This window comes from Podarcis raffonei, chromosome 12 (genome assembly GCF_027172205.1).
Source record: "Podarcis raffonei isolate rPodRaf1 chromosome 12, rPodRaf1.pri, whole genome shotgun sequence".
NCBI lineage: Eukaryota > Metazoa > Chordata > Lepidosauria > Squamata > Lacertidae > Podarcis > Podarcis raffonei.
The window spans coordinates 1,147,786-1,174,511 of NC_070613.1; the positions used below are offsets into that span (position 1 = coordinate 1,147,786).

The 26,726-nt window shown below is 45.7% G+C and overlaps 3 protein-coding genes across 7 annotated transcripts in view; 2 read left to right on the forward strand and 1 right to left on the reverse strand.

The window, feature by feature from the left end:
* LOC128423995 (zinc finger protein 260-like) overlaps positions 1 to 25,626 on the forward strand; it is a 46,016-nt gene extending 20,390 nt beyond the window's left edge. The window contains exons 1-6 of one of the 3 annotated variants that reach the window (XM_053409724.1): positions 15,931 to 16,122; positions 16,708 to 17,215; positions 17,417 to 17,498; positions 19,264 to 19,346; positions 21,528 to 21,654; positions 22,080 to 25,626. In XM_053409724.1, the coding sequence (XP_053265699.1) occupies positions 16,799 to 17,215; positions 17,417 to 17,498; positions 19,264 to 19,346; positions 21,528 to 21,654; positions 22,080 to 23,995 (2,625 nt within the window). In that variant the 5' untranslated portion in view covers positions 15,931 to 16,122; positions 16,708 to 16,798 and the 3' untranslated portion in view covers positions 23,996 to 25,626. Of the gene's footprint in view, positions 1 to 15,930; positions 16,123 to 16,707; positions 17,216 to 17,416; positions 17,499 to 19,263; positions 19,347 to 21,527; positions 21,655 to 22,079 lie in introns of those variants that run through there. The other 2 variants (XM_053409723.1, XM_053409725.1) reach the window with 2 other exon arrangements.
* LOC128423997 (gastrula zinc finger protein XlCGF26.1-like) overlaps positions 1 to 26,726 on the reverse strand; it is a 62,156-nt gene that overhangs the window by 8,049 nt on the left and 27,381 nt on the right. The window contains exon 1 of one of the 2 annotated variants that reach the window (XM_053409730.1): positions 872 to 1,193. The exons of the other annotated variant lie outside the window; for it this stretch is intronic. The gene's annotated coding sequence lies outside the window, so the exon portion shown is untranslated. Of the gene's footprint in view, positions 1 to 871; positions 1,194 to 26,726 lie in introns of those variants that run through there. 2 annotated transcript variants of the gene reach the window in all.
* LOC128424000 (zinc finger protein 883-like) overlaps positions 5,357 to 26,726 on the forward strand; it is a 75,421-nt gene continuing 54,051 nt past the window's right edge. Inside the window, exons 1-2 of one of the 2 annotated variants that reach the window (XM_053409736.1) lie at positions 5,357 to 5,682; positions 7,004 to 7,494. In XM_053409736.1, coding sequence (XP_053265711.1) covers positions 7,081 to 7,494 — 414 coding nt within the window. In that variant the 5' untranslated portion in view covers positions 5,357 to 5,682; positions 7,004 to 7,080. Of the gene's footprint in view, positions 5,683 to 7,003; positions 7,495 to 26,726 lie in introns of those variants that run through there. The other variant, XM_053409739.1, reaches the window with a different exon arrangement.

Below are 26,726 nucleotides of genomic sequence, written 5' to 3' on the forward strand. Positions count from 1 at the left end.
GGCTTGGTTCTGGGTCCTCCGTGTGAGAGGAGCCCCCTGTTGCAACAGCTTTAATAAAGATCAGGCTTCCTAGCTGCTTTGCTTCTCAATATTCTCTGGTTGGCCTCTGTTATTTTCTCCTACCAATAGAGAACCCACTTAAGGACTCTATATGGGCTCTTGGAGACCCCATAGGGGAAGAAGGGCAGATTTTGTTTACAACAGCCCCCACCACTGAAAGAACAATAAAACTCTTGACATCTCCTTGCCCTCAGGGCTTCTCTGGAGATGGGCTTTCAGAACACCCAACTTACTAAACTGCCTCTGGATGTCTAGTGTTGCCCCCCTGGTCACTCCCTGGGTGGGGGGCCGTGAACGTGCTCTCATGCTTGGGGAATTATGGCGGGATGCCCTGTTCCTGCTGCCTACGTGACTTCCCGCTTCTTGGTCCATGGAAGGAGGGGGGGAGCCCAAATTCACCTTTCTCTAAGGGTTAAAATGGCGTGGGAATGAGGAGAATCGGTTAAAGTATGGATTTTCCTACGAATTTATAAAGCTAGGTATCTTTCCTGACCTGTCAAGTCGAAAGGATACATTCAGGCATAAATGTGAGATTAATTTGCACGCCTTTTTTCCTGATCCAAAGAACTACACACACACACACACACACTCCGTGGCAAACAGAGTTGGGATCCAAAGTAAGAAGAGAGTTGCAGACTTCTTGCAAACTCGCCCCCGCCCTGGCTTTCGTTTTTCAGGAAGGGGGAGAAACCTCTGCTCCCCGATTTTTTATGGGGGGCTCCAAGCATCTGAACAGGCACCCTCCCCCTGCAGCCCTGGGACCCCCCCTTCTCCCCAATGTACCCGAAGGGGGAAAAGAGAGGAGACTCACCAGATCCCAGGAGACGCCGCAGAGGCAGCGCTTGCACAGAAGGAAGACAAAATATGCACATTCCTCCCCTGGCAGCAAGGGACTCTGCTCTGGAAAAGCTGCCTTTCTTCCTTCCCCCCTTTAGTAATCCGGCTCCGCTCCTTTTAACCCTTGCAAAGCCGAGCGGAGCAAGCTCACCCCTCGCCCCGTCCCTCTGGAAAGCAGGAATCCCGGAGGAGCCCCGGGCATCGCGCGCAGCCAGAAGAGAGGCTTAATTTTGGGGGGGCTGTCCTGGCTGGGCTCTGAGCTGCCCCCTCCCTTGGCCACGAACGGGAGGAGCAGCTGGCAGGGAAAAGGCTCTGCAAGAAGCAGGAGGAGGGGTCATCCCGGTGGGTCAACCGATAGTGGGGCTTTCATGCACCTTCGTGTATTTCCCCTTGTACTGCCCTGGAGCTCAAGACTACCCCTTCATACATCATACCTACATCACAGAAAAGGCGGTCTACAACAGAAATTTGAATGTTGCTGTTTTCCTGTCTGACAGGTTATCTGTTATCTGATTACCTTTCCTGGTAGTCTGGCCATTCCTTTGAAATGGTGATTACTAAATTCCTGTAACAAGGAAGGTTTTTTTCACCTCCTCCCTCCTTTCAGAGAAACATTTGGTCAGCTTGGGAATGGTTTCAGGACTGTCTTCCTGTGCTGCTTCAGACATGTGGGTTACATATTTAAACCACAGGGTAGGGCAGGGAATTAAAAATGTCTATATAAGGGCAGGCACACCTTGGTTCTGGGTCCTCCGTGTGAGAGGAGCCCCCTGTTGCAACAGCTTTAATAAAGATCAGGCTTCCTAGCTGCTTTGCTTCTCAATATTCTCTGGTTGGCCTCTGTTATTTTCTCCTACCAATAGAGAACCCACTTAAGGACTCTATATGGATGGGGTGAGCTCCCGCTGCTCGGTCCCTGCTCCTGCCAACCTAGAAGTTCGAAAGCACATCAAAGTGCAAGTAGATAAATGGCAGGAAGGTAAATAGCGTTTCTGTGCGCTGCTCTGGTTTGCCAGAAGTGGTTTAGTCATGCTGGCCACATGACCCCGAAGCTGTACGCCGTCTCCCTCGGCCAGTAAAGCGAGATGAGCGCCGCAACCCCAGAGTCAGTCACGACTGGACCTAATGGTCAGGGGCCCCTTTACCTTTACGGGCTCTTGGATAAGCCATAACGGAAGAAGGAAATATTTTTGTTTTCACTGGCCCCAAAGGCTGGCAGCGCCCGTGTAAGGATTTCTCATTGTGCAATGGAACGCTCTCCCCCTCTCCTCTCCCTCCCCCCAAATCTGCTCTGGGAGTCCCCCAACCCTTGAGAGCAGATGTGGGGGATACACAAGGTGCACTGGGAGGAAGGAGAGTGAGGCGGGGATGCCTCCTTGCACTAGTGCAAATCTTTTTGCTGGCACACTCATTTAGTCAAATTACAACCCACTAGCTTTATTTGAGACGTCACATCTCCCTTTCTGCAGATAACTTATTGGTTTTAATACGCAGCAAGAAAGACAACAGCCGAGGGCCTCTGAAAAGCAGGAAAAGCATGAAAGCACCACTATCAGCACAATCCCAGTGAGCCTTGACCCACTGGGCCAGCAAGACGAGGTCAACATTTCCCATCGAAGAAGAGCTGGAAACACTTCCCTTGTCCTGCCCTCATTGCCCCCCATCCAAGTGCCTCTGGGCTTAATGGCTGGGCTCTTCTGGCCTGAAGTGCCCCTGAAGTTTGATCTGCTCTCGGTCTGAGAGGGACTTGGCTGTGGTGGAAGGGGCTTCCCCTCTCCCTTTCCAGCAAAAGGCTATTTCTAAACTCCCCCCAGTTTCCCCATGAGGACTGCAGGAAGAGCCTTCACTTCTACCTTCAGTCGTCTCCGCCACCAGGGTGGCAGTTTGCACATTTATTTTGCCTTCTTTGGTTTTCTTATTGTATAACTTTTATGTGTTGGACGTGGTATGAGAGAGTGGGTAGGGAATATTAAGAATAGTAAGCTTTTTCCATAGAGTTCATTGTTTTTTCTGCCTATAGCCTTCCTCTTTAGCTATTTCACACGCTAATCGCTTTATGTGTTCCTCTTCGCTTTGATTCTCTCCTATCACACAAACATTCCTTTTGATGCTCTGCTTTCCCCATTCTCACACGTTTTCTTTCTGAGTTTATAAACGGTCTGATTTCAACACACATCTCAAATCCGCTTTGCTTGTGATCTTGGTTCTCCTGCTCGTTTCTGGTTCCACACGCCTTGACTTCCAGGATCAAACCCAGAAGTGAGTCTTGAAGAACATAAGGGCTGGGAACACCCGCTTCCTGGAATGGTGGAGACACGGCCAGTTCCTATGCAGCGCAAGGGACCAGGGGCCCAACTTGGTTGAAGGCATGTTTTTACTTGAACCAACCCTTTGTTCAGGGCCAGCAGCACGGGAATATTACTTTGTTTTTAACAAAGCGTAAGAACATTGGAGCCCACTTCCTGGGCGGGGGGTGGACTCTACTTCCCTGGAGGTTTTTAAGCAGAGGCTGGAAAACGCACAGAAAAGCTCAAGATACATGTTGATCTACCCACACGTAGTTGTTATCCCTGAGAAACGTAGAAAATAATAGGATATATTTATCTGAAAGTCTTCAAACTTACACGACCCTTTAAAAATTAGCTGATGAAGGTGAATACATTGAAACAGGGCCCTGTCCTAAGGCTCAGAGAAAACTTAACATGGAGGCCAAATGGCCAAAATACTGGGAAATTTTGGAACAAGAAGGGGACAGACTGAAATTGCAGAGTTTTGAGAAATTGAAAGATAAAGTGCGAGATTGGCTTCATTATTACCAGATAATGGAGGTTTACAATTTGGACAAGAAAGTTGGTTTCCAGGTGGAAAAATCTAAATTGGAAACAGAATTGTTAGAATCCAAAACTAAGACTTTGTCAAAAATGTATAACTTGCTGCTGAAATGGAATACCCAGGATGAGACGGTTAAATCTGTAATGATTAAGTGGGCACAAGACGTTGGACACAATATTATGTTTGCTGACTGGGAACAGTTGTGGACCACCGGGATTAAATTTACGGCATGTAATGCCTTAAGAGAAAATATTATGAAAATGATATATAGGTGGTACATGACCCCAGTCAAGCTTGCAAAAATTTACCATTTGCCCGATAATAAATGTTGGAAATGTAAGGAAAATGAAGGTACATTCTTTCACCTTTGGTGGACGTGTCCCAGGATTAAGGCTTTCTGGGAAATGATATATAATGAATTGAAAAAGGTATTTAAATATACCTTCTTGAAGAAACCAGAGGCCTTTCTCTTGGGCATGGCCGGCCAAGTGGTGCCAAAGAAGGACAGAACTTTTTTTTATGTATGCTACAACAGCAGCAAGAATACTCATCGCAAAGTATTGGAAGACGTAAGATCTACCCACTCTGGAAGAATGGCAGATGAAACTGATTGACTGTATGGGATTGGCAGAAATGACGAGCAGAATCCGTGACCAGGGAGAAGAGTCGGCAGAAGAAGATTGGAAAAAATTTAAGGACTGCTTACAGAAATACTGTAAAATTAAGGAATGTTGAATGATGTTGGATTGAAATTGAGTGGTTTCTAGCTGTAATGATATAAAGGAATATGGATGAAAAAAAAGGTTTTGGATAGAAAATAAGGTGATATTATAAGCTGTAATGCTTTAAGGTAAGGATTTGCTGAACAAAGAATTTAAAAGGGAATACAAGAAGGGGGGGTATGAGGAGGTCAGAGAAATATGTTACTGAAAAGATTGTATTTTGAACTATATGTCTTTTTTAAAAAAAATTTGTTTGTTTTTTGTTTGTATAAAAATTGAAAATCTTAATAAATATCTTTTTTAAAAAAATGAAACAGGGCCCTGTCCTGGTTTCTGATCCATAATTGACTTCTGCTCTATGATTGAAACTGAGTCTCCATCTGCAAGCTGATAAATTATAAGGATCAACATTATTGTCGAGTGAGAAAGAGAAAATCTTTGTAACAAATTATTGTTATACATATCTTTATTAGTTTGAGTTTGTAATCTCTGTTAGAATCTGTAATCTCTACTTGAGTTTGTAATCCTTGTCAGAATACATACTTTTGAATGGATTAGTTTTTGTTACAACTGACTATTGACTTGTGAGTAGGGACCACTCCCACTATTGAAATTTACATCGGCCTGAGTTCTTGGTGTGCTTTTTTCTTAGCTGAGATTCCTGCATTGCAGGGGTTGGACTGGATGACCCTTGGGGTCCCTTCCTGAGGAGACTGATGAGGTTTTGCAGCCAGAAGTCAGAGGCTCTTCCACACCAAAGGAAGGCATTGTCTATCCTCGCAAGGACATGCATAGATCGATGCTCTACAGCAGAGCTTTTGTTTCATTGTTATTTAAATCGCAGAGAGGATTATCCCTCCTCCTCTTCCCCTCTCCCATTCCAGGGTTCTAGCAAGGGGCTTCCCGCTTCTTGCAAAGCCTTTTCCCTGTTCCTGGCCAAGGGAGGAAGCAGCTCAGAACCCACCCCGGCCAGGAGGGTCCCCCAGAAATAAAGCCTCTCCTCCGGGTGCGCGCAATGCGCGGGGCTCCCTCCGCCTGGACTCCTGCTTCGGAGAGAAAAAGCGCGCAGAGGGAGCGAGTCGGGAGCTCGGTGCGCTCGGCTGAGCTGGATTCCCGGAGAGACCAGGAATAAAGGCGGGAGGAGGGCAGAGCAAAAGCCCCTTCCTGCAAAGGGAGCCCGGCTTTCGTCTCTCTCTGCAAGTGCTGCCTTGGGGGCGCCTCCCGGGATTTGGTGAGTCTCCTCTCTCTCCCCGCTTTGGGTCAATGGGGAGAAGGGGGTCCCAGGACTGCAGGGGAGGGTGCATTGGGGGGCTGTTCAGATCATGCATGGGGGGACCCCCAAGTCAGAGACATTGCACATACTTTTGTAAACCAGGAAATCTTTAATGTGTATCAAGAGATATAGTGAGAGGGAGAGCAACTCTTAGGCCTCCAGGGTTGGGACCCGCAATCCAGCCTAGTGTTCAAATTAAACCCAGTAAGAATGATTCTCTTGCCAATACCAGTTCTGATTCATTCCTTGACTGAAAATACTGAAAGAAAGGAGCAGCTAGGCAGATTCATCATCCTGCCTGGACAACTTTCCTTCTATGAGGGCCGGAGGCTTACTTCTCTTTCCTTTTGTTTGTTTGTTTGCTCCTATCTTGAAGAAGGCTCAGAGTCTGGGCTGTGATGAATTCCAGCCCTGCTTCTTAGCAAGACTCATCCACGCTTGCTCAGAGAACTTTGTTCTTCCTGTGGCCATGTATCTGTTTCATAACAGATTGTCCCTTACCTTTCCCGCCCCGACCTGGCCACAGTGATCCATGCAATGGTCACCTCCAGGCTTGACTACTGTAATTCGCTCTACGCGGGGCTGCCCTTGAAGCTGTCCCAGAAGCTTCAGCGGGTGCAGAATGCTGCAGCGAGGCTCCTCACGGGGTCCCTGCCATGGGAGCATATTCACCCAGTGCTTTTCCAGCTGCACTGGCACCGGTGGGGTACAGGATCAGGTTCAAGGTGCTGCTTTTGACCTTTAAAGCCCTTCACGGCCTAGGACCCTCGTACCTACAGGACCGCCTCTCCCGGTATGCCCCACGGAGAGCCTCAAGGTACATAAATAGCAACACCCTAGTGGTCCTGGGCCCTAAGGAAGTTAGATTAGCCTCAACCAGAGCCAGGGCCTTTTCAACACTGGCCCCGGCCTGGTGGAACGCTCTGCCTCATGAGACCAGGGCCCTGCAGGATCTGATTTCCTTCCGCAGGGCCTGTAAGACAGAGTTGTTCCGCCTGGCCTTTGGCTTGGAGCCAATTTGATTCCCTCCCTCTCTTTTTTCTTTTCCTTCTCCTCCTGCGATGAGGCTATATATTAATATTTTAATGTTCCATTATTTTAATGTTGTATTTTAATCTTGTTTTAAGTTTTATTCATTCAACTTGTTTTTATTATTGCTTGTTAGCCACCCTGAGCCCAGCCTTGGCTGGGGAGGGCGGGGTATAAATAATAATAATAATAATAATAATAATAATAATTATTATTATTATTATAACAGAACAATGTATTTGCTTTGTAGGATTTGCAGACGCCTCTGCTTAGGACAGACGAACAAGGGCTTTCTTTTAATATCTTGGAGGCTTTCTGAGAGCCCAGATGGATAAGCAAGACTCAGCTGGCCCTGAAGCAGGAAGAGGCCATGTCATCCAAACTGGGAGCAGTGGGGGATTATGGGAAAACTCTGTGCAGAAGATCCTGGGAGAGGTGGACACCCTCTGCTCAGATGTGCAGAGCCAGCAGTTCAGGCAGTTGTGCCACCAGGTGACTGAAGGACCCCGAGAGGTTTGTGGTCGATTCTACCACTTTGACCATCAGTGGCTGAAGCCAGAAAGGCACACGAAAGCTGAGATGCTGGACCTGGTGATCTTGGAGCAGTTCCTGGCTGTCCTTCCACTGGAGATGGAGAGCTGGGTGAGGGAATGTGGAGCGGAGACCAGTTCCCAGGCGGTGGCCCTGGGCGAAGGATTCCTCCTGAGTCAGGCAGAGGAGAGGAAGCAGGCAGAGCAGCAGGTGAGAGAGACTGTCCTCTGGATACTCCCAAGGGGCTTCAAACAGGAGGGAGAGTATCTCCAAAATGCTCTCCTAATCGTCCATCCTTTTGGGGGGGGGAAGCATCCAAGGAATGATATCAGATACCCCCAAAATTTTCCTCTGTCATTCCTTTTGTAATCCTGCTCCCCATTCTCTGTTTTAAATCTTTGTTCTATCAGGGAAAGGATCTGTTTGCAGAAAGGAGCCTGGATTTCCCTGAGACAGAGAAGACTCTGTTGGTCACCAGAGAGAGGACACTGGGTAAGGAGGAAGGAGCTTTTTCTCTGTTTGGTCACGTTCTGTGGATTTTGAAACTAATTGGTGGGTTCCTTTCCTCTTTGGGGGGGGGGACATTTGGGGCCAAGAGCCCAGAAAAGGAGAGATGTATTTTTGCAGAACTAAATTATGGGTACAAACACCGAATTGCATTCCGCAGGGGAGACTTTCTGAGGCCCATCTTAAGTGAGAGAGGCACCGTTTCTCCTCTCAGAGAAGCATGACCTCATGACATCCCCCTTTGTCTCTTGCAGGTGACACAATGACACTGGCAAGATCTCCTCATGGTGGTGAAGGAGAAGCAGGGGCTGTGGAACCAGACCAGGTAGGAAGAAGGAGCCTTGTGGGGAAAGAGGGGAAGCCAGGCTGCCTTTTGGCTTGAAGAAATGTCTCTCCTCCTCCCTTGGGCTTTTGCCAAAGCTGCTGTCAAGAAGGGCTGTATCTGCAATTCTGAGAATAATGCACAGCAGCCTCACCTTGCCTTCTGAATAGCGCCAGCATTATTTATCACTATATTTTATTCTAATTCTTGAATGCTGATATGGGCTTTGATGCCGTCAAGAAACCATACAAAACCGTTGTCAGGATTCAGCTAAGTGGCTCCATCAGTTGCACAATGGCTTCCCTTGTTTCCACCCAGGCACCCCTTGAAGTTGGCTTTAGGGCATCAGGAAAGTCTCTCCTCCGCCCAGAACAGCGCATGGGGAGAGTAGAAGCAGAGAGGAATCCTTGGACAGATGGAATGGTTGGAAGACCACCTTGTGGAGTTCCACCTGTTCACACCTAGATTAAGACCCATCGTTAAAAGGCAATGAAGAATTCCATGAAGACCTGAAAAGAAGCATCCATAACTCAACTGTGCAGCTAAACAATCCCATTAAAACAACACAATAATTAATAGGCAGGAAACAAGAGAGCAATAGGAATGTAGACTTGGAGAGTTGGAAGGGATCCCAAGGGTCATCTAATCCAACCTTCTGCAATGCAATAATTTCAGCAAAATCATCCATGACAGATGGCCATCCAAGCTCTGCTTAACAACCTCCAAGGAAGGACAACCCATCACCTTCTGAGGGAGTTGGTTCCTCTGCTGAATAGTTCTTACCTGCAGGAAGTTCTTCCTCATGTTTAGCATAGTAATAATAATGATAATAACAATTTATTATTTGTACCCCGCCCTTCTGGCTGGGTTTCTCCAGCCACTCTGGGCGGCTTCCAACAAAGATTAAAAATATGTTAAAATAGCACACATTAAAAACTTCCCTGAACATGTAGCTTTTTTCTTGTAACTTGGATCCATTGGTTTGGTCCTACTGTGCAGGGCAGGAGAAAAGAGGCTTCCTCCATCTTGTTCCCTCTTCCCTCTTGTTCCTTGAGCCATCTTCCACGTGACAGACCTTTACATATTTGAAGATGGTTATCATATCTCCTCTCAGTCTCCTTTTTTCCAGGCTAAACAAATAAAGCTCCTTCAAGAATGCCTCATAAGGCTTGGTTTTCAGACACACGCCCCGCACACATTCCAATTCCAGCTTGTCAATATCGTTCTTAAATTATGGTGCCCGTAACTGCACAAGGGATTCCAGGTGTGGTCTGACCAGGGCAGAACAGAGCAGGACTGTTACTTTCCTTGATCTGGACACTAGATCTCTGTTGGATGCAGCCTAGAAGGCAATTAGCTTTTTTTGCTCCTGCATCACACAGTCATCTCATGTTAAACTCGTGGTCTACTAAGACCAGTGCTTTTTTTCTGGGGGGACGGAGGGGTACGCATACCCCTAAACACTTTGTGAATCTAAGTTTGGCCTCATTGAGGGGCAGTATTTCAACGTGAGTAGGAAAATGAGAGTACCCCTAAACATTTTTAAAGAAAAAAAGCACTAAGACCCCCTAGATCCTTTTCATAGGTACTACTGGTAAGCCAGATTTCCCCCATCTTATATTTCACAGAATCATAGAATTGTAGAGCAACTAATCCACAGGTTACCTTATCCAGCCCATATGTTACCAGCTTCACCATAAAAATATCATGGAGGACACTGTCAAAAGTCTTACTGAAATCAAGATATACCACACACACAGCATTCCCCTGATCCACCAAGCTTGTAATTATGTAAAAAAAAAAAGAGAGAGATTTGTCTGGCAAGTCTTGTTTTTGAGAAACCCATGCTATATCTTAGTAATCACAGCATCCTTTTCTAAGTGCTCCCAGACTGTTTAATCATCTGTTCTAGGACTTTTCCCTGTGTGGAAGATAATCTTTATTGTGTCTAAAAGGAATATGCTTTTCTTTTTCTTGTAGGGTTCAGTTTGCTTTGAAGATGTAGCTGTTCGTTTCACAGACGGGGAGTGGGTGTTGCTGGATCCTGACCAGAGATCTCTGCATAAGGACGTCATGGAGGAGAATCGTAAGATCATGGACTCGCTTGGTAAGGCTCCCTGTTGGAACACAAGATCTGTTTTGAAATTCTTTACATATCTGCACATGATGAACCTCCAATATTTTGATGTACTTCCTACAGCATCTGGGATTCTAACACCCTCCCCCGCTACAGCTCAGCTTGAATGCAGTGCTATCTACTGTTTCCCACTTTGAATATTCTTCCTCCACTGATGCCTTTTTAAACCATTATCAGGCTGGTGTGAACTGGTCAGGCTTGTTAAAATCTTGGTTTTGAGTTGGAGTAGCTTCTGTCAGGTTATTTGATTTTGCTTGTTTCCATTTTTGTTTGACCAAAGAGATGAATGACGTTGGAGGTGGTGCGGATTCCATGATTGTGCTAAACAAAATCCATTGGAGAAAAGAGTCTGGCTTTTCAAATCTCAGGTTCCCATATTTTGAATTTGCATTTCTTCTTGAAACTAGACTCAGTTTCTCTCTTTGTTGCAGCTGGTGATGAATTGGAAAATAAAAATAAGGGAGAGCACGACAAAATCCACATAGAGAAGAAGTCATTTAAATATCCGGGACATGGGAATTTCAGCCAGAGCTCACACTCCATTTCCCATCTAAAAAATCTCTTGGGGAAGAAACTCTATCAGTATTCAGAATGTGGAATGAACTTCTGTCAGAAATCCAACTTCACCTCTCATCAAAGAACTCACAACAGGGAGAAACCATTTCAGTGCCAAGAATGTGGAAAGACCTTCAGTCAGACAAAAAGTCTCACTTCCCATCAAAGAATTCATACAGGAGAGAAACCATTTCACTGCTTAGAATGTGGAAAGAGTTTCATTTGGAAGAAAAGACTCACTTCCCATCAAAGAATTCATACCGGGGAGAAACCATATCAGTGCCTGGCATGTGGAAAGAGCTTCAGAAACAGGGCCCATTTCACAGTCCATCAAAGAATTCATACAGGGGAGAAACCATTCCAGTGTTTGGAATGTGGAAAGAGCTTCAGTCGAAAAGATAGTCTCACTTCCCATCAAAGAATTCATACCAGGGAGAAACCATCTCAGTGCTTGGAATGTGGAAAAAGCTTCAGTCGGAAGGATGGTCTCAGGTCCCATCAAAGAATTCATACAGGAGAGAAACCATATCAGTGCTTGGAATGTGGAAAGACCTTCAGTCAGAGGGCTGCTCTCACTTCCCATCAAATAACTCACAGTGGGGAGAAACCTTATCAGTGCACGGAATGTGGAAAAAGCTTTAGTCGGAAGGATGGTCTCATTTCCCATCAAAGAATTCATACAGGAGAGAAACCATATCATTGCTGGGAGTGTGGAAAGAGGTTCAATTGGAAGAAAATGTTAACTTCCCACCAAAGAATTCATACAGGAGAAAATCCATATCCGTGCTTAGAATGTGGAAAAAGCTTCGGCCGGAAGGATAGTCTCACTTCACATCAAAGGATTCATACAGGGGAGAAACCGTATCAGTGCATGGAATGTGGAAAGAGCTTCATTCAGAGTTCCAATCTCACTTCCCATCAAATGACTCACAGTGGCGAGAAACCATTTAAATGCTTAGAATGTGGAAAAAGCTTCAATTCCAAGAGACGTCTTGCTTCGCATCAAAGAATCCATATGGGGGAGAAACCATATCCGTGCTTGGAATGTGGAAAGGGCTTCAGCCGTCATGCCAATCTAATGTTCCATCAAAGAACTCACAGCGGAGAGAATCAAAGGATTGTAGAGTTGAAGGGACTCTGCGGATCATCTAGTCCCTCCCCCTTGAATGCTGGAATATCCACTATGACAGATAGTTATTCAACCTCTGCTTCAAAAATTCAAAGGAAGGAGAACCCACCACCTTCTGATGGAGTCCATTACATAGCTGAATACATCTTACCTGCAGAAAGTCCTTTCTGATATTTAGTATTCTATTTTCTTGTAACTTGAATCCATTGGTTTGGGTCCAGAGCAGGAGAAAACAGGCTTTTTCCATGTGACAGCCTATTAGATATTTGAAGATGGACATCATATATCTCTTCTCAGTCTCCTTTTGTAGGCCAAGCATATCCAGATCCCTCAACTGTGCCTTACAAGGCTTGGTTTCCAGACTCTTGATCACCTAGGTCCCTCTCCTCTGCGCATGTTCCAGATTGTCCATATCTTCTCAAATCGTGGGTGCCCCAAACTGGATACAGGACTCTAGGTGTCCTGTGAAGGCAGAATAGAGCAGTTCTATTACTATAAAACCAAAGACGTGACACCTGAGATTCTCACCAAGCCTCTACCAAGAGGCAGTCTTGAGAATCTTTGAGTCTAGTTGGGATTCTGGGTGGTTTGTTCTATTGTGTATCTAGTTTTTGTATTTACCTGAGGAGTTTCTGAAAAAGATTCAGCCAAATATCACAGGCAAACTTCAGGCAGGTTATTGCATGAAGGGAGAGGAGACGGAGAGAATATTCTGTGGCACAAGGGAGAAATCCCTGTGATTAGGCAGGGGCTGCCAACCTTGTGGACCAGTGAGCACATTTCCAGATGCTTAGATAGTGGATGTGAATTTTAATTTTTCCAGTATTTTAGCTTTTTGTATGTTCTAAAGCATGGTTGTAGATTTTTTTTTATTTTCTTGTTTTATCTCTTTGTAAATCTTTTTGTTTATCTTGAGATTGTTGTGTTTTTTTACAAGCAGGCAGGGTATATTTCATGAAATAAATAAAAGTAAAAAAAAATTTTGAATTTTGAGAGAGTGCTGGGGATTGACAGGAAAGAGGCTTATAGCAACAAAATAAATAATGGGACTATATAATGAGGATGTGAAAATGGGAAGAGTACAATTTTAACTAAGTTAAAGATTTTGATATTAAAATATATTAGAGCAGGCAGGAAAAGTTGAGATGTAAAAAAACCCAGAAGAGGAAGTTGAGGGAAATAAGGGGGGATTTGGGAATTGTATTTTTTATATATATTTGATATGAATTTAATGTTTAAAATGCAAAATCTAATTAAAAATATTTTTTTTGAAAAGGAAAGAGGGCTTATAGCTCTGTTGTGGAGCAGAAAACCTACATCTGATATGAAAAAGAGCCTTAGCAGGAGCAGCAAACACTTTAGATCAGGGGGGCCCAAACTTTTTTCAAAGAGGGCCAGATTTGATGACGTGAACATGCGCGAGGGCCAACCAAAGTTGTTGAGCTTTTTAAAAAGGATTTTACCTAGTGCCACAGGGGCCGGATTAAATCGACTGGTGGGTCAGATATCCTGGCACCCACAGAGAATTCCCTGGGTGAGCCTGTGCGGGTGCCCCACACTCTGAGCATTCTCCACCCCACCCCGTCCTCTTCTACTGTTCTCTATTTCAGATTCACTAAAGTAAATAAAGACATCGGTCAACAAATACTCATAGGATTGCAACAGGAAAGCAGCCTAAGGATGAATGTGATCATTAAATGGATTATTCCCAAAAATACCCATCTGTCCATGAACCTGTTACTGTACTTAGATTTATACTGTTGGGTTTTCTCCTTTGGCGACCACTCCTAGCAGAGTAAGATTGTCTTCCATGAACACGGTCTCAACAGTGAATCTCAACTATGAGACCAGAAACACCCTAAGCCCTAGGAATTAATCTATGGTCTGGTTTTGATTATTTGGGATGTGAAAGGAGAAATGCCAGCTGCAGATTCTAGCAAGGGGTTCCCTGCTTCTTGCAGACCCCTTTCCCCTTCCAGCTGCTGCTCCTTCTGTTTCTGGCCAAGGGAGGGGGCAGCTCAGAGCCCAGCCAGGAGGGTGTCCCCCCCCCCCAAATGAAGCCTCTCCTCCGAGTGTGCGCAATGCACAGATCTGCTCTGGAGAGAGGAAGCGCAGAGAGGGGTGTGCTTGGTGCGCTCAGATTTGCAAGGGTTACAAGGAGCAGAGCTGGTTTCCTAGAGAGGAGAGGAAATTCGGTTCCGGGTGGGGGGCCAAGTCCTCCAGCGCATCAGTCCCTCCCCGCAAAGTCCTCCCTGAAAGGGGAGCCGGCTGGGTCTTGGGTTTTCCTCCTGCGCAAGCGTCTCCGGTGAGTCCCTTCTCTCTTCCCCCTTTGGGTGCATTGGGGAGAAAGGGGGTCCGAGGGATGCGGGGGGGGCGGCTGTTCAGGTCATGCATGGGGGGCGTCCAAGTCCAAGAGCAGATGGTCCTGCCCCCCCCCCTTTCCTCTCTGCAGATCCAGGCTGGGAGGAGACTGCGGCTCTGCCCTTCCTTCGTATCGCTGCGCTGCTTGCCACTTTGCAGGGGGGTCTCTTTGGCGTGCAAATATTTATGAATCAGTCACGTTACTGAACAGAGGCTGATGTAGCCAGACATAAAATATAAGCAAGAAATGAAGGCGAAAATCTGACCTAGGGGGTCAGGTGGAAGCTGGAGGGCAGAGGAAAAAAAGTGCTTTTTCATGCGGCGCAGAGTTTAACCTGTGGAACTCCCTCCTGCAGGAGCCTAGATGGCTTTAAAAAGAGGATGGAGGAGGAGAGGGCGATGGGGGGCTCCTAGCCCCCTCCTCAGTCGGGGACAGGGATGCTTCTGAATCCCAGTTGCCGGGAAACCGCAGGCAGATGCTCTTGGGCTCGGATCCTGCTGGCGGGCTTCCTAGAGGAAGCCTCCTCGGCCCCTGTAAGAACAGGAGGGGGGACTCCATAGGGGCCTCTTTGGCCTGATCCTGCAGGTCTCGTCTTCAGTTCTGATGCTGAGTTCCTTCAGATGCAAGCGAATCCTCTGTTTTCCTTCAGTTAGAAGTATAGCTCCCCCCCAAAAAAAATCACCAGAAGGGGTGTGATCCAGACATTCGGATGATACAGGTGTCCCTGTTCAGACATGCAGCCTCTCAGGTGCCCAGAGGATCTTCTGAGACGGAACAGGAAGCCCTGCAGTGTAGCAGGAGAGGCCCTGTGGGGAAGGAAGCAAAGTGGGGTGAGGTTGGGGGTGAAAGAGGCAGCCCCTCCCAAGTGCTGAGAGTTACTGGGAGACCCTCTCTGACCAGTTACAATTCCAGATTTCCCTGACCAGAAGCACACATTCTTAAAACACCTTTTTTTTATGGGGGTCCTCTTAGCAACCCATAGCAGCCTTAACTGGGAGACCCTCTCCCACCAGCTTCTTCTGCCTGGCCTATAATTCCCAGGGAAAGAGATTGAATTGCTCAAACACTCTTAATGGGGTATCTCCTAGGAACTCCCAGCATCCTTAACAAACTACAGTTCCCAGGATTCTTTGGAGGAGTCCATGGCTCTTTAAAGAGGTCTGATCCTGCAGCACATAAATGCTCTGAGCCTGCTTTGCAAACACAGTGCAGATGAGGTGTGGGTCTCTCTGCGTGTTGTCTTTTCCCTTCCCTTGTGGAATAACATTTTTATTGGGTTTTATAACAAGGATCATAGGAGTAATAAATGATACAGATAAATAGATGGAGTCTTTTCACTTCATTTGTAGATCACAAAAATACTGTAATAAATTTGCAGGCAAATCCACAACATATGCTGAATTATAGGTGGTCGGTGCATGAGTTCCTGGTTTGTTAATGGGTTTAAACAAAACAAGAAAAAAGGGAAACAGAGAGCAGAGTTAACAGTCATCAACACATGGCCAAATTCCTAGTCAGGAGCCCTTGTTTAATGAGGAAGAGTAATTTCCCCTTATGTTAACAATAAAACAGAATAAAGTGTTGATCTATGGATGAACATGGGAGGAGCGTTCAAAGTGAAGATAATGATTTCTGTTTCAATTTAGACCATACTCCTCTCTCAGTCTCCTCTTTTCCAGGCTAAACATACTTGGCTCCCTCAACCCTTCCTCATCAGGCTTGGTTTCCAGATCCTTGATCACATTGGTCACCCTCCTCTGCACACGTTCCAGCTTGTCCACATCCTTCTTAAATTGTGGCGCCCAGAACTGGACGCAGTATTCCAGGTGTGGTCTGACCATTGCAGAACAGAGTGAGACGGTTACTTCCCTTCTTCTGGCCAGGTCCTCCCAGGTTTCCCAGAACTTCCCTGCTGGTGAGGACCAGATCCAAGATAGATGATCCCCTTGTTGCTTCTTCCACCGTCTGGGGAATGAAATCTTGGGAATGTTGGAGATTCCAAGGGGTGTTGGGAGGGAGAGCAGCTCTTGAGGACCCCAGGGTTGGAACCCCCCTTCTAGCCTAGTGTCCAAATTACACTCTGTACAAATGACTCACTTGTCAGTTACCGTTCTGACTTGATTCGTAAACTGAAAATACTGAAAGGCAGGAGCAACCAGGTTCATTCTTGGCACAGAAATCCCTTCAGATGCCTGCACATTTTGCATGGTAACTTTCCTTCTAGGTGAGATAGAGGCTTGCTTTTCCTACTTCTTCCTTATGTTTGTTTGCTTGTTAAAGAAAGCTCAGAGTCTGGGCTGTGTGGAGTGGAGGCCTGGTTCTTAGCAAGACTCAACCATGCTTGCTCAAGGAACATCTTACCTTCTGACAGCGTATGGATTTTATAACAGAACAATGTATTTTCTTTGTAGGATTTGCTAGCACCTCTCATGAGGACAGACGGAACTGGGCAGAAGAACAAGGGCTTTCTTCTGATCTCTTGGAGGCTTCCTGAGAGCCCAGATGGATGAGCAAGACTCAGCTGGCAGTGAAGCAATAAGAGGCCATGCCATCAAAACAGAGAGCAGTGGGGCATTTTTGGAAAACTCTGTACAGAAGATCCTGGGGGAGGAGGACACCGTTTGCTCAGATATGAAGAGCAAGCAGTTCAGGCAGTTGTGCTACCAGGAGACCAAAGGACCTCGAGAGGTTTGCAGCCGACTCTACAACCTTGACTGTCGGTGGTTGAAGCCAGAAAAGCGCACAAAAGCTGAGATGCTGGACCTGGTGATCTTGGAGCAGTTCCTGGCTGTCCTTCCACTGGAGATGGAAAGCTGGCTGAGGGAATGTGGAGCAGAGACCAGTTCCCAGGCGGTGGCCCTGGCCGAAGGATTCCTCCTGAGTCAGGCAGAGGAGAGGAAGCAGGCAGAGAGAAAGCAGGTGAGAGAGACTTTCCTCTGGATACTCCCATGGGGCTCCAAACAGGAGGGAGAGTATCCCCAAATTCTCTCCTAATGGTCCATATTTTTTTGGGGGGGGGACAGCCTAGGAATGATCTGTTATACCATAAAGTATTTGCCGCTGTCAATCCTTTCTGAATCCTTCTCCCCATTCTGTTTTGAATCCTTGTTGCTCTTTCAGGAAAATGATCTGTTTGCAGAAATGGACATTGATTCCTTTGAGACAGAGAGGATTCCATTCGACACCAAAGAGAGACCAACGGGTAAGGAGGAAGGGTTTTTTTCTCCATTTGGTCACATTCTGTGGATTTTGAAACTAATCTGCGGGTTCTTTTAATCTTCTTAGATTAAAATATAAAATATTTTATATAAAATATAAATATATAAAATGGGTACAAACATCTTGCATGCACTCTGCAGGTGGTGCTGTGGTCTAAACTACTGAGCCTCTTGCACTTGCCGACAGCAAGGTCAGCAGTTCGAATCCCCACGACAGAGTGAGCTCCCATTGCTCTGTCCCAACTTCTGCCAACCTAGAAGTTCAAAAGCACACCAGTGGAAGTAGATACAGTGGTACCTCGGGTTACAGACACTTCAGGTTACAGACTCCACTAACCCAGAAATAGTACCTCGGGTTAAGAACTTTGCTTCAGGATGAGAACAGAAATTGTGTGGTGGCAGCAGGAGGCCCCATCAGATAAAGTCGTGCTTCAGGTTAAGAACAGTTTTAGGTTAAGAATGACGCACAGCATAAATTAATAATGCAGAGTTTTTAAGTGAAAGAATAAGAGCTTTACTGAGTTAAAATAAACATCTTCATAAACAACATGGTTCCAAACAGCTTGAGTGAGATTCCATACTGACTCTGCTCACAGCTGCGGCGGACGGACTCTGACTGAAATCTTACTGGGAACACGGAGAGAAAATGGCTGCCACTTATAAGGAGAATGAGTCCCGTGTCAGAGTGACTCAACACTTAGTAGTCAGGCCTGAATAACTTTAGTAGGCCCAAATGATTGTGCAGTCCCAGCACCTCCCAGCCTGCTTTGCTGCTTCTGCTCTCGTGTCTTTGTCACATGACAAAGAACGGACCTCCAGAAAGAATTAAGTTCTTAACGTGAGGTACCACTGTAAATAGGTACCGCTGCGGCAGGAAATTAAACGGTGTTTTTGTGCGCTCTGGCTTCTGTCATGGTGTCTTGTGCCAGAAGCAGTTTAGTCCTGCTGGCCACATGACCCTGAAAGCTGTCTGAGGACAAATGCCGGCTCTATCAGCCTGCAGTGAGATGAGCGCTTCACCCCATAGTCCCCTTTGACTGGATTTTACCGTCCAGGAGTCCTTTGCCTTTACCTTTTACTACTAAAAGCACCCAGTGCTTTTCCAGTCGCACTGCCTCCCGGTGGAGTACAGGGTCAGGTTTAAGGTGCTGCTTTTGACTTTTAAAGCCCTTCACGGCCTAGGACCCTCGTACCTACGGGACCGCCTCTCCCGGTCTGCCCCACGGAGAGCCTCAAGGTCCATAAAGAGCAACACCCTAGAGGTCCCGGGGCCTAAGAAAGTTAGATTATCCTCAACCAGGGCCAGGGTCTTTTCAGTGATGGCTCCAGCCTGGTGGAACGCTCTGCCTCATGAGACCAGGGCCCTGCAGGATCTGATTTCTTTCCGCAGGGCCTGCAAGACAGAGTTGTTCCACCTGGCCTTTGGCTTAGAATCAGTTTGATTCCCTCTCCCTCTTTCTTTTTCCTTTTTCCTTTCTCCTCCTGCGATGAGGCTACATTTTAATATTTTAATGTTGTATTTTAATCTTGTTTTTAAGTTGTATTCATTCAACTTGTTTTTATTATTGCTTGTTAGCCGCCCTGAGCCCAGCCTTGGCTGGGGAGGGCATGGTATAAAGAAAAATTATTATTATTATTATTATTACTACTACTACTATTTCTTTGGTCCGTCTGTGGTTAGAGATGCACTAATTCGCCTCTGAGGAAAGCTTGCACTTGTGGTTTCCCACCTCCCTTTATTTCTCGCAGGTGACAGAAGGATGCCAGCAAGACCTCCTCATCCATCTTTCCATGGTAGCGGAGAGGAAGCAGTGGCTGTAGAACCAGATGAGGTAACCCTAACCCGCCAGTCTGTTTTTCCTACTCAGGAGTAAGCCGCCTTAAGTTCAGCAGGGCTTAACTCCCAGGTCAGTAAGCGTATAAAGACGGCAACCTAAGAAGGGGCTGCTGGGTTTACATGTTCGCTGGGGTTTCCCGTGGAAGCCAACAGAGAAATAATAATACATTATTTATACCCTGCCCATCTGGCTGGGTTTATTTATTTATTTATATTTGTATGTGCGCATGCAGATAATCATTATTATCTCGTATTAAAAATTGGGAGAGGGTGGCTCTTAGTACAGCCCTCCAGTGTACACTAGTGGCCAAAATTGTGGAACCTACTGGGAAAAATGTGTTTCCGAGGTTTGATGGCTCAGAACACCACTTCGTTTTGGAGTAATACCGGCGCTTTTTTTCTATGGGGACGCATCTCCCTAAACATTTTGTGAATTTAACCGGAGAATAATAATAATAATAATAATTTATTATTTATACCCCGCCCATCTGGCTGAGTTTCCCCAGCCACTCTGGGCGGCTCCCAATCAGTGTTAAAAACAGTACAGCGTTACATATTAAAAACTTCCCTGAACAGGGCTGCCTTAAGATGTCTTCTGAATGTCAGGTAATTATTTATCTCTTTGACATCTGATGGGAGGGCGTTCCACAGGGCGGGCGCCACTACCGAGAAGGCCCTCTGTCTGGTTCCCTGTAGCCTCACTTCTCGCAATGAGGGAACCGCCAGAAGGCCCTCGGCGCTGGATCTCAGTGTCCGGGCTGAACGATGGGGGTGGAGACGCTCCTTCAGGTATACAGGACCGAGGCCGTTTAGGGCTTTAAAGGTCAGCACCAACACTTTGAATTGTGCTCGGAAACGTACTGGGAGCCAATGCAGATCTCTCAGAACCGGTGTTATGTGGTCCCGGCGGCCACTCCCAGTCACCAGTCTAGCTGCCGCATTCTGGATTAATTGCAGTTTCCGGGTCACCTTCAAAGGTAGCCCCACGTAGAGCGCGTTGCAGTAGTCCAAGCGTGAGATAACTAGAGCATGCACCACTCTGGCGAGACAGTTCGCGGGCAGGTAGGGTCTTAGCCTGCGTACCAGGTGGAGCTGGTAGACAGCTGCCCTGGACACAGAGTTAACCTGCGCCTCCATGGACAGCTGTGAGTCCAAAATGACTCCCAGGCTGCGCACCTGGTCCTTCAGGGGCACAGTTACCCCATTCAAGACCAGGGAATCCCCCACACCAACCCGCTCCCTGTCCCCCAAAAACAGTACTTCTGTCTTGTCAGGATTCAACCTCAATCTGTTAGCCGCCATCCATCCTCCAACCGCCTCCAGGCACTCACACAGGACCTACACCGCCTTCACTGGTTCTGATTTAAAGGAGAGGTAGAGCTGGGTGTCATCTGCATACTGATGAACACCCAGTCCAAACCCCCTGATGATCTCTCCCAGCAGCTTCATATAGATATTAAAAAGCATGGGGGAGAGGACAGAACCCTGAGGCACCCCACAAGTGAGAGCCCAGGGGTCTGAACACTCATCCCCCACCACCACTTTCTGGACACGGCCCAGGAGGAAGAAATTCACTCTTATTTATTTTTCCAGATTTGAACTGTATTCATTTCCCCCCTGCGATGATTTTCTTGAGTCAAAATGAGAGTACCCCTAAACATTTTTAAAGAAAAAAAGGACTGAGTTATACCATAAAATTATATATCAACAGAAATATAATTTAATGAAGAATGTAATGCAGTAACTTTTATGAAGGATTATTTATTACAACAGCAGTCGTAAAGAAGAAACGTGAAACACACAGAAAAAATGAGATATACAGGTTAATTGCCATGTTGCCACTTTGTGATAAATAAGTGGGTTTTGGGTTGCAGTTTGGGCACTCGGTCTCTAAAAGGTTCGCCATCACTGCCCTAGATCAGTGGTTCCATGGTGGTCTGCCGTAGTTGAAATAAATTAAAACAATTCTTTTAGAAGATATTTAAAAAGACTCATCTTTTTAATGGGTTTCTCTTTATTTATTTTAATCTGCCTTTTCTAAGAGCTCACAGACCGACTGTTTCATTCTCTGTTCTAAGACCTTTCTTACTATTGATGACACTCTTACTGGTCAGTCATTACCTGTGTGGTAGATGATCTTTAAGCTAAGAGGAAGATACTTTTCTTTTCCTTTTAGGGTCCAGTGTGCTTTGAAGATATAGCTGTTCATTTCACAGACGAGGAACGGGCTTTGCTGGATCCCGACGAGAGAGCTCTGCATAAGGAAGTCATGGAGGAGAATCGTGGGATCATGGACTCGCTTGGTAAGGCTCCCTGTTGGATTGTGATATCTGTTTTGAAATTCTATGTAACAAACCTATATCTTGATGTATTTTAACAATGCTACTTCTAGCATCTCTTGCAGCTCATGTTGGATGTGGGGCTACCTGCTGTTTGGTCTGCAAATATTCTTCCTTTTGCCTTTTTAAACCATGATCTGGCTGGACTGAACTGCCCAAGCATTTTAAAGTGTAGGCTTTAAAGTTGTTTGGGAAGTTGAAGAAACTTCAGTCAGGTTTTTTGTTTTTGTTGTTTCCATTTTTGTTTGACAAATGAGATGAGATTGGAGTTGTTTCGGCTCAACTAAAGACAAAAAAGAAAAGATCCTGGCTTTTTTATCTTTGTTGTTCCAATATTAAAGAGCTGCATTTCTTCCTGAAGCTCTAATGAATTTCTCTCTTGGTTGCAGGTGCTGAAGAATTGCAAATGAAGAATGAGGGAGACCCCGACAGAATCCAAACACAAGAGAAGCCGCTTAAATATTCAGGGTCTGGAAAGAGATTGAGTCAGAGCTCCCACTCCACTTCCAATCTAACAAATCTCTTGGGGAAGAAACAATATCAGTGTTCGGAATGTGGAAAGAACTTCTGTCGGAAATCCAACCTCACTTCTCATCAAATAACTCACAGCACAGAGAAACCATATCAGTGCCAAGAATGTGGAAAGAGTTTCAGTTGGAAGAGAAGTTTCACTTCCCACCAAAAAATTCATACAGGAGAAAAACCCTATCAGTGTTTGGAATGTGGAAAGAACTTCAGTCGAAAGGATGCTTTCACTTTCCATCAAAGAATTCATACAGGGGAGAAACCGTATCAGTGCATGGTATGTGGAAAGAGCTTCAGTCGGAAGCAAAGTCTAACTTTCCATCAAAGAATTCATACAGGGGAGAAACCCTATTCTTGCTTGGAATGTGGAAAGAGCTTCCGTCAGAAGGATAGTCTCACTTCCCATCAAAGGATTCATACAGGGGAGAAACCATATCAGTGCTTAAAATGTGGGAAGGGGTTCTATGGGAAGAATATGCTCACTTCTCATGAAAAAATTCATACAGCGGATAAACCCTATCAGTGCTTGGAATGTGGAAAGAGTTTCCGTCAGAAGAGTGAGCTTACTTCCCATCAAAGAACTCATACAGGGGAGAAACCATATGAGTGCATGGAATGCGGAAAGAGCTTCACTCACAGAGCTGGTCTCGTGTACCATCAAAGATTCCATACAGGGGAGAAACCATATGAGTGCTTGGAGTGTGGAAAAAAGTTCAGTTGGAAGAATATGCTCACTTCCCACCAAATAATTCACACGGGGGAGAATCCCTATCAGTGCTTGGAATGTGGAAAGAGCTTCAGTCGCAAGGATAGTCTCACTCTCCATCAAAGGATTCATACAGGGGATAAACCATATCACTGCTTAGAATGTGGAAAGAGCTTTACCCAGAGGGCCGCTCTCATGTCCCATCAAAGAATTCATACAGGGGAGAAACCATATAAGTGCTTGGAATGTGGAAAGAACTTCGCTCACAAAGCCGGTCTCATGTCCCATCAAAGAATTCATACAGGGGAGAAACCGTATGAGTGCTTGGAATGTGGAAAGAGGTTCAGCTGGAAGAATATGCTCACTTCCCACAAGATAATTCACACAGGGGAGAACACCTATCCGTGCTTAGAATGTGGAAAGTACTTCAGTCGGAAGGATAGTCTCACTTCCCATCAAAGAATTCATACAGGAGAGAAACCTTATCAGTGCTTGGAATGTGGGAAGGGGTTTTATGGGAAGAATATTCTCACTTCTCATCAAAAAGTTCATACAGGGGAGAAACCCTATCTTTGCCTGGAATGTGGAAAGAGTTTCCGTCAGAAGAGCGAGCTCGTATCCCATCACAGAATTCATACAGGGGAGAAGCCATATCAGTGCTTGGAGTGTGGAAAGAGGTTCACTCACAGAGCTGGTCTCATGTACCATGAAAGAACACATACGGGAGAGAAACCATATGAGTGCTTGGAGTGTGGAAAGAGGTTCAGCTGGAAGAATATGCTCACTTCCCACCAAATAATACACACTGGGGGGAATCCCTATCCTTGTTTGGAATGTGGAAAGAACTTCAGTCGGAAAGATAGTCTGACTTCCCATCAAAGAATTCATACAGGGGAGAAACCTTATCAGTGCCTGGAATGTGGAAAGAGCTTCACTCAGAGAGCCAGTCTTATGTACCATCAAAGAATTCATATGAGAAGGAACCATATCGGTCCTTGGAATGTGGAAGAGCTTCAATCAGAGGGCCAGTCTCACTTCTCATCAATTAAGTTACCGTGGGGAGAAACCATATAAGTTTTGGAATGTAGAAAGAGCTTTACCCACTCACCGTCAAAGAATTCATATGTTGGAAACTATGGAAATGTTTGTAATGTGAAATGAGCTTCAGCTGTAGCTCCAATTTCACTTTCCATCAAGAAACTCACGAGTAGAATCATAGAGTCTCAGAATTATAGAGCTGTAGCATTTGAGAGGACTCTTGTGTGTTGTCTAGTCCATCCACCTGGAATGCAGGAATCTACACTATGGCAGATGAGCATGCAACCTCTGCTTAAAAACCTCCATGGAAGGAGAACCCACCTCCTTCTGAGGCAGCCTGTTCCACCGTTGAACAGCTCTTACCCATAGAAGGTTCTTCCTGATGTTTAGTCTGAGTCTCTTTTCTTGTAACTTGCATCCATTGCTTCAGGTCCTGTCTTCCAGAGCAGGACAAAACAGGCTTTCTTCATCTTGTCCCCTCTTCCATGAGACAGCCCTTGAGATATTTGAAGATGGCTATTATATCTCTTCTCAGTGTCTTCTTTTCTAGGCTGACCATTCCTCATAAGGCTTGGTTTCCAGACCCTGGAACATCTTGGTCACCCTCCTCTGCACCCATTCCGGTTGGCTTGTTTTTTGTTCCTGTTCCATGGTGTCAGGGACTGGGCAGAGGAGGAATGGTGGAGACCACCTCCCCAGCCTGATCTTTCCAGAGATGAAGACAGTTCAGAATTACAATAGGGGTTTGAGGGAGGTCACAGCTCAGAGGCAGATGAGGGGGAAAGCTGGGAAATAAGGGGAGATGAGGAGGAGGAAGAGGAATCACCAGGAGGGCAATAGCTGACAGACACAGTGTCTTGAGAAAGCATTCTAGACCCCCCTCTCCCAGACCCCGGCAAGCCTTGAAAGTACAGTGGTAGCTCGGGTTACATACACTTCAGGTTACAGACTCTGCTAACCCAGAAATATTACCTCGGGTTTAGAACTTTGCTTCAGGATGAGAACAGAAATTGTGCTCTGGCAGTGCAGCAGCAGCAGGAGGCCCCATTAGCTAAAGTGGTGCTTCAGGTTAAGAAGAGTTTCAGGTTAAGAACAGACCTCCAGAACGAATTAAGTTCTTAACCTGAGCTATCACTGTAGAGCAAAGGGCCCTCAGTGCCACCCATAGGGGAGAAGGTGGCAAATGAGGGAGAAAAAGGGAAGAAGAAGAAGAGTTTGGATTTGATATCCCGCTTTATCACTACCCGAAGGAGTCTCAAAGCATCTAACATTCTCCTTTCCCTTCCTGTCCCACAACAAACACTCTGTGAAGTGAGTGGGGCTGAGAGACTTCAGAGAAGTGTGACTGGCCCAAGGTCACCCAGCAGCTGCATGTGGAGGAGCGGAGACACGAACCTGGTTCACCAGATTACTAGACTACCGCTCTTAACCACTATACCACACTGGCTCCCAGGGAGTGGAGAATCACACAGGACAACACCATTAGTCCCAGAGGCTGCGTTCCAAGCCTCTGTCTGTAAATATTGAATAAAAAGCAGATGGTAAGGACTTTTCATTGTCTGTTCCTGGCAACCTGCTGTAGGGGCTGTTTCCTCTGCTGCCTGACATGTAGACTAGTCTGACTTTTATTGTATGTCAAAAAATTCATTAAATTTCCTTCTGCCCTCGCTCTTTTGGATGCTTCCTTGATTTCATTCACCAACGCAGGATCACTCTGGGCATTTTGGTCAGGGAGACGAAAGCACTTTTCAAGTAGACAGCAGAGAGAAATGTGGGTCTTGGTTAAGTGGGGAATAATTTACACTCTGGTTTTGAAAAACTGAACTAGTTCTAACTAAAGAACGAAACTTAGAGCTGAATCCATAGCGTATATGCCACTCTTCCTTCCCCTACCAAAAAACTGCAGCTTGCATTGAGATACACCTACGTTGTTGATTCTAAGATGGCTCTCCTGCGAATTTAGTCTCTGCCACATGAAACCATAGATCAATGGGTTTGCTTTTTTGATACCCGCCTCTCTAAAATTGGGATCTCATCTAAGCTTCTGGCTCCTCAAGATATTCCTGCTGGGGCAGAGCTGAAAACTTGTTTCTAAAGCCTTATTGCCCCTAGGATGGAGTTCTGAGGCTTTTTTAAAAACTGGATTTAGCTCCTCGCACACAGTGCTTTCACTATACCCTTGTTAGAATTTCAATGGATTCAGCAAACAAATGGGGATACTTAGCCCTGCAGTTACAGAGCTGCTCAACTCAGTTTTTCCTCTGATGCTGTGTCACTGGCATTGAGATCAGCTGTGCCCTGAGAACATTTATGCATGTTTGCTGCATACCTGCAGCTACAGGAAGGCAGATTGTGCCCTTCATTGATCATTTGAGCATCTGCAAGCCAAAGCTTATTAAAGTATAAAGTGTGGGAGAATACAACTCTTTCCCAAAACCTTTTCTCCCAGGACCTTTTGTTCTCCAAGAGAAGAATTTCAAAAAGAGATTGCAGCGTGAAACTGCTGGATTGCAGCTGATGAATTCTGTCACCTTTGGCTGGAATGGGGATAATAGATTCTTATGTGTTATTCTGATGTACGTGTGTTGTTTATTTTTATTTATTTATTTATTTTTATTTATTTTATTTATGAAGCTGGGAGACCTGAAGTGCTAGTTCCAACTGGTTTTAAATTGAAGAACGAAATTTACAGCTTCGCTTATATGCCACTTCCCCTACCAAAAAACTGAAGTTTGCTGTGAGATACACCTACCTTATATTAACCAAG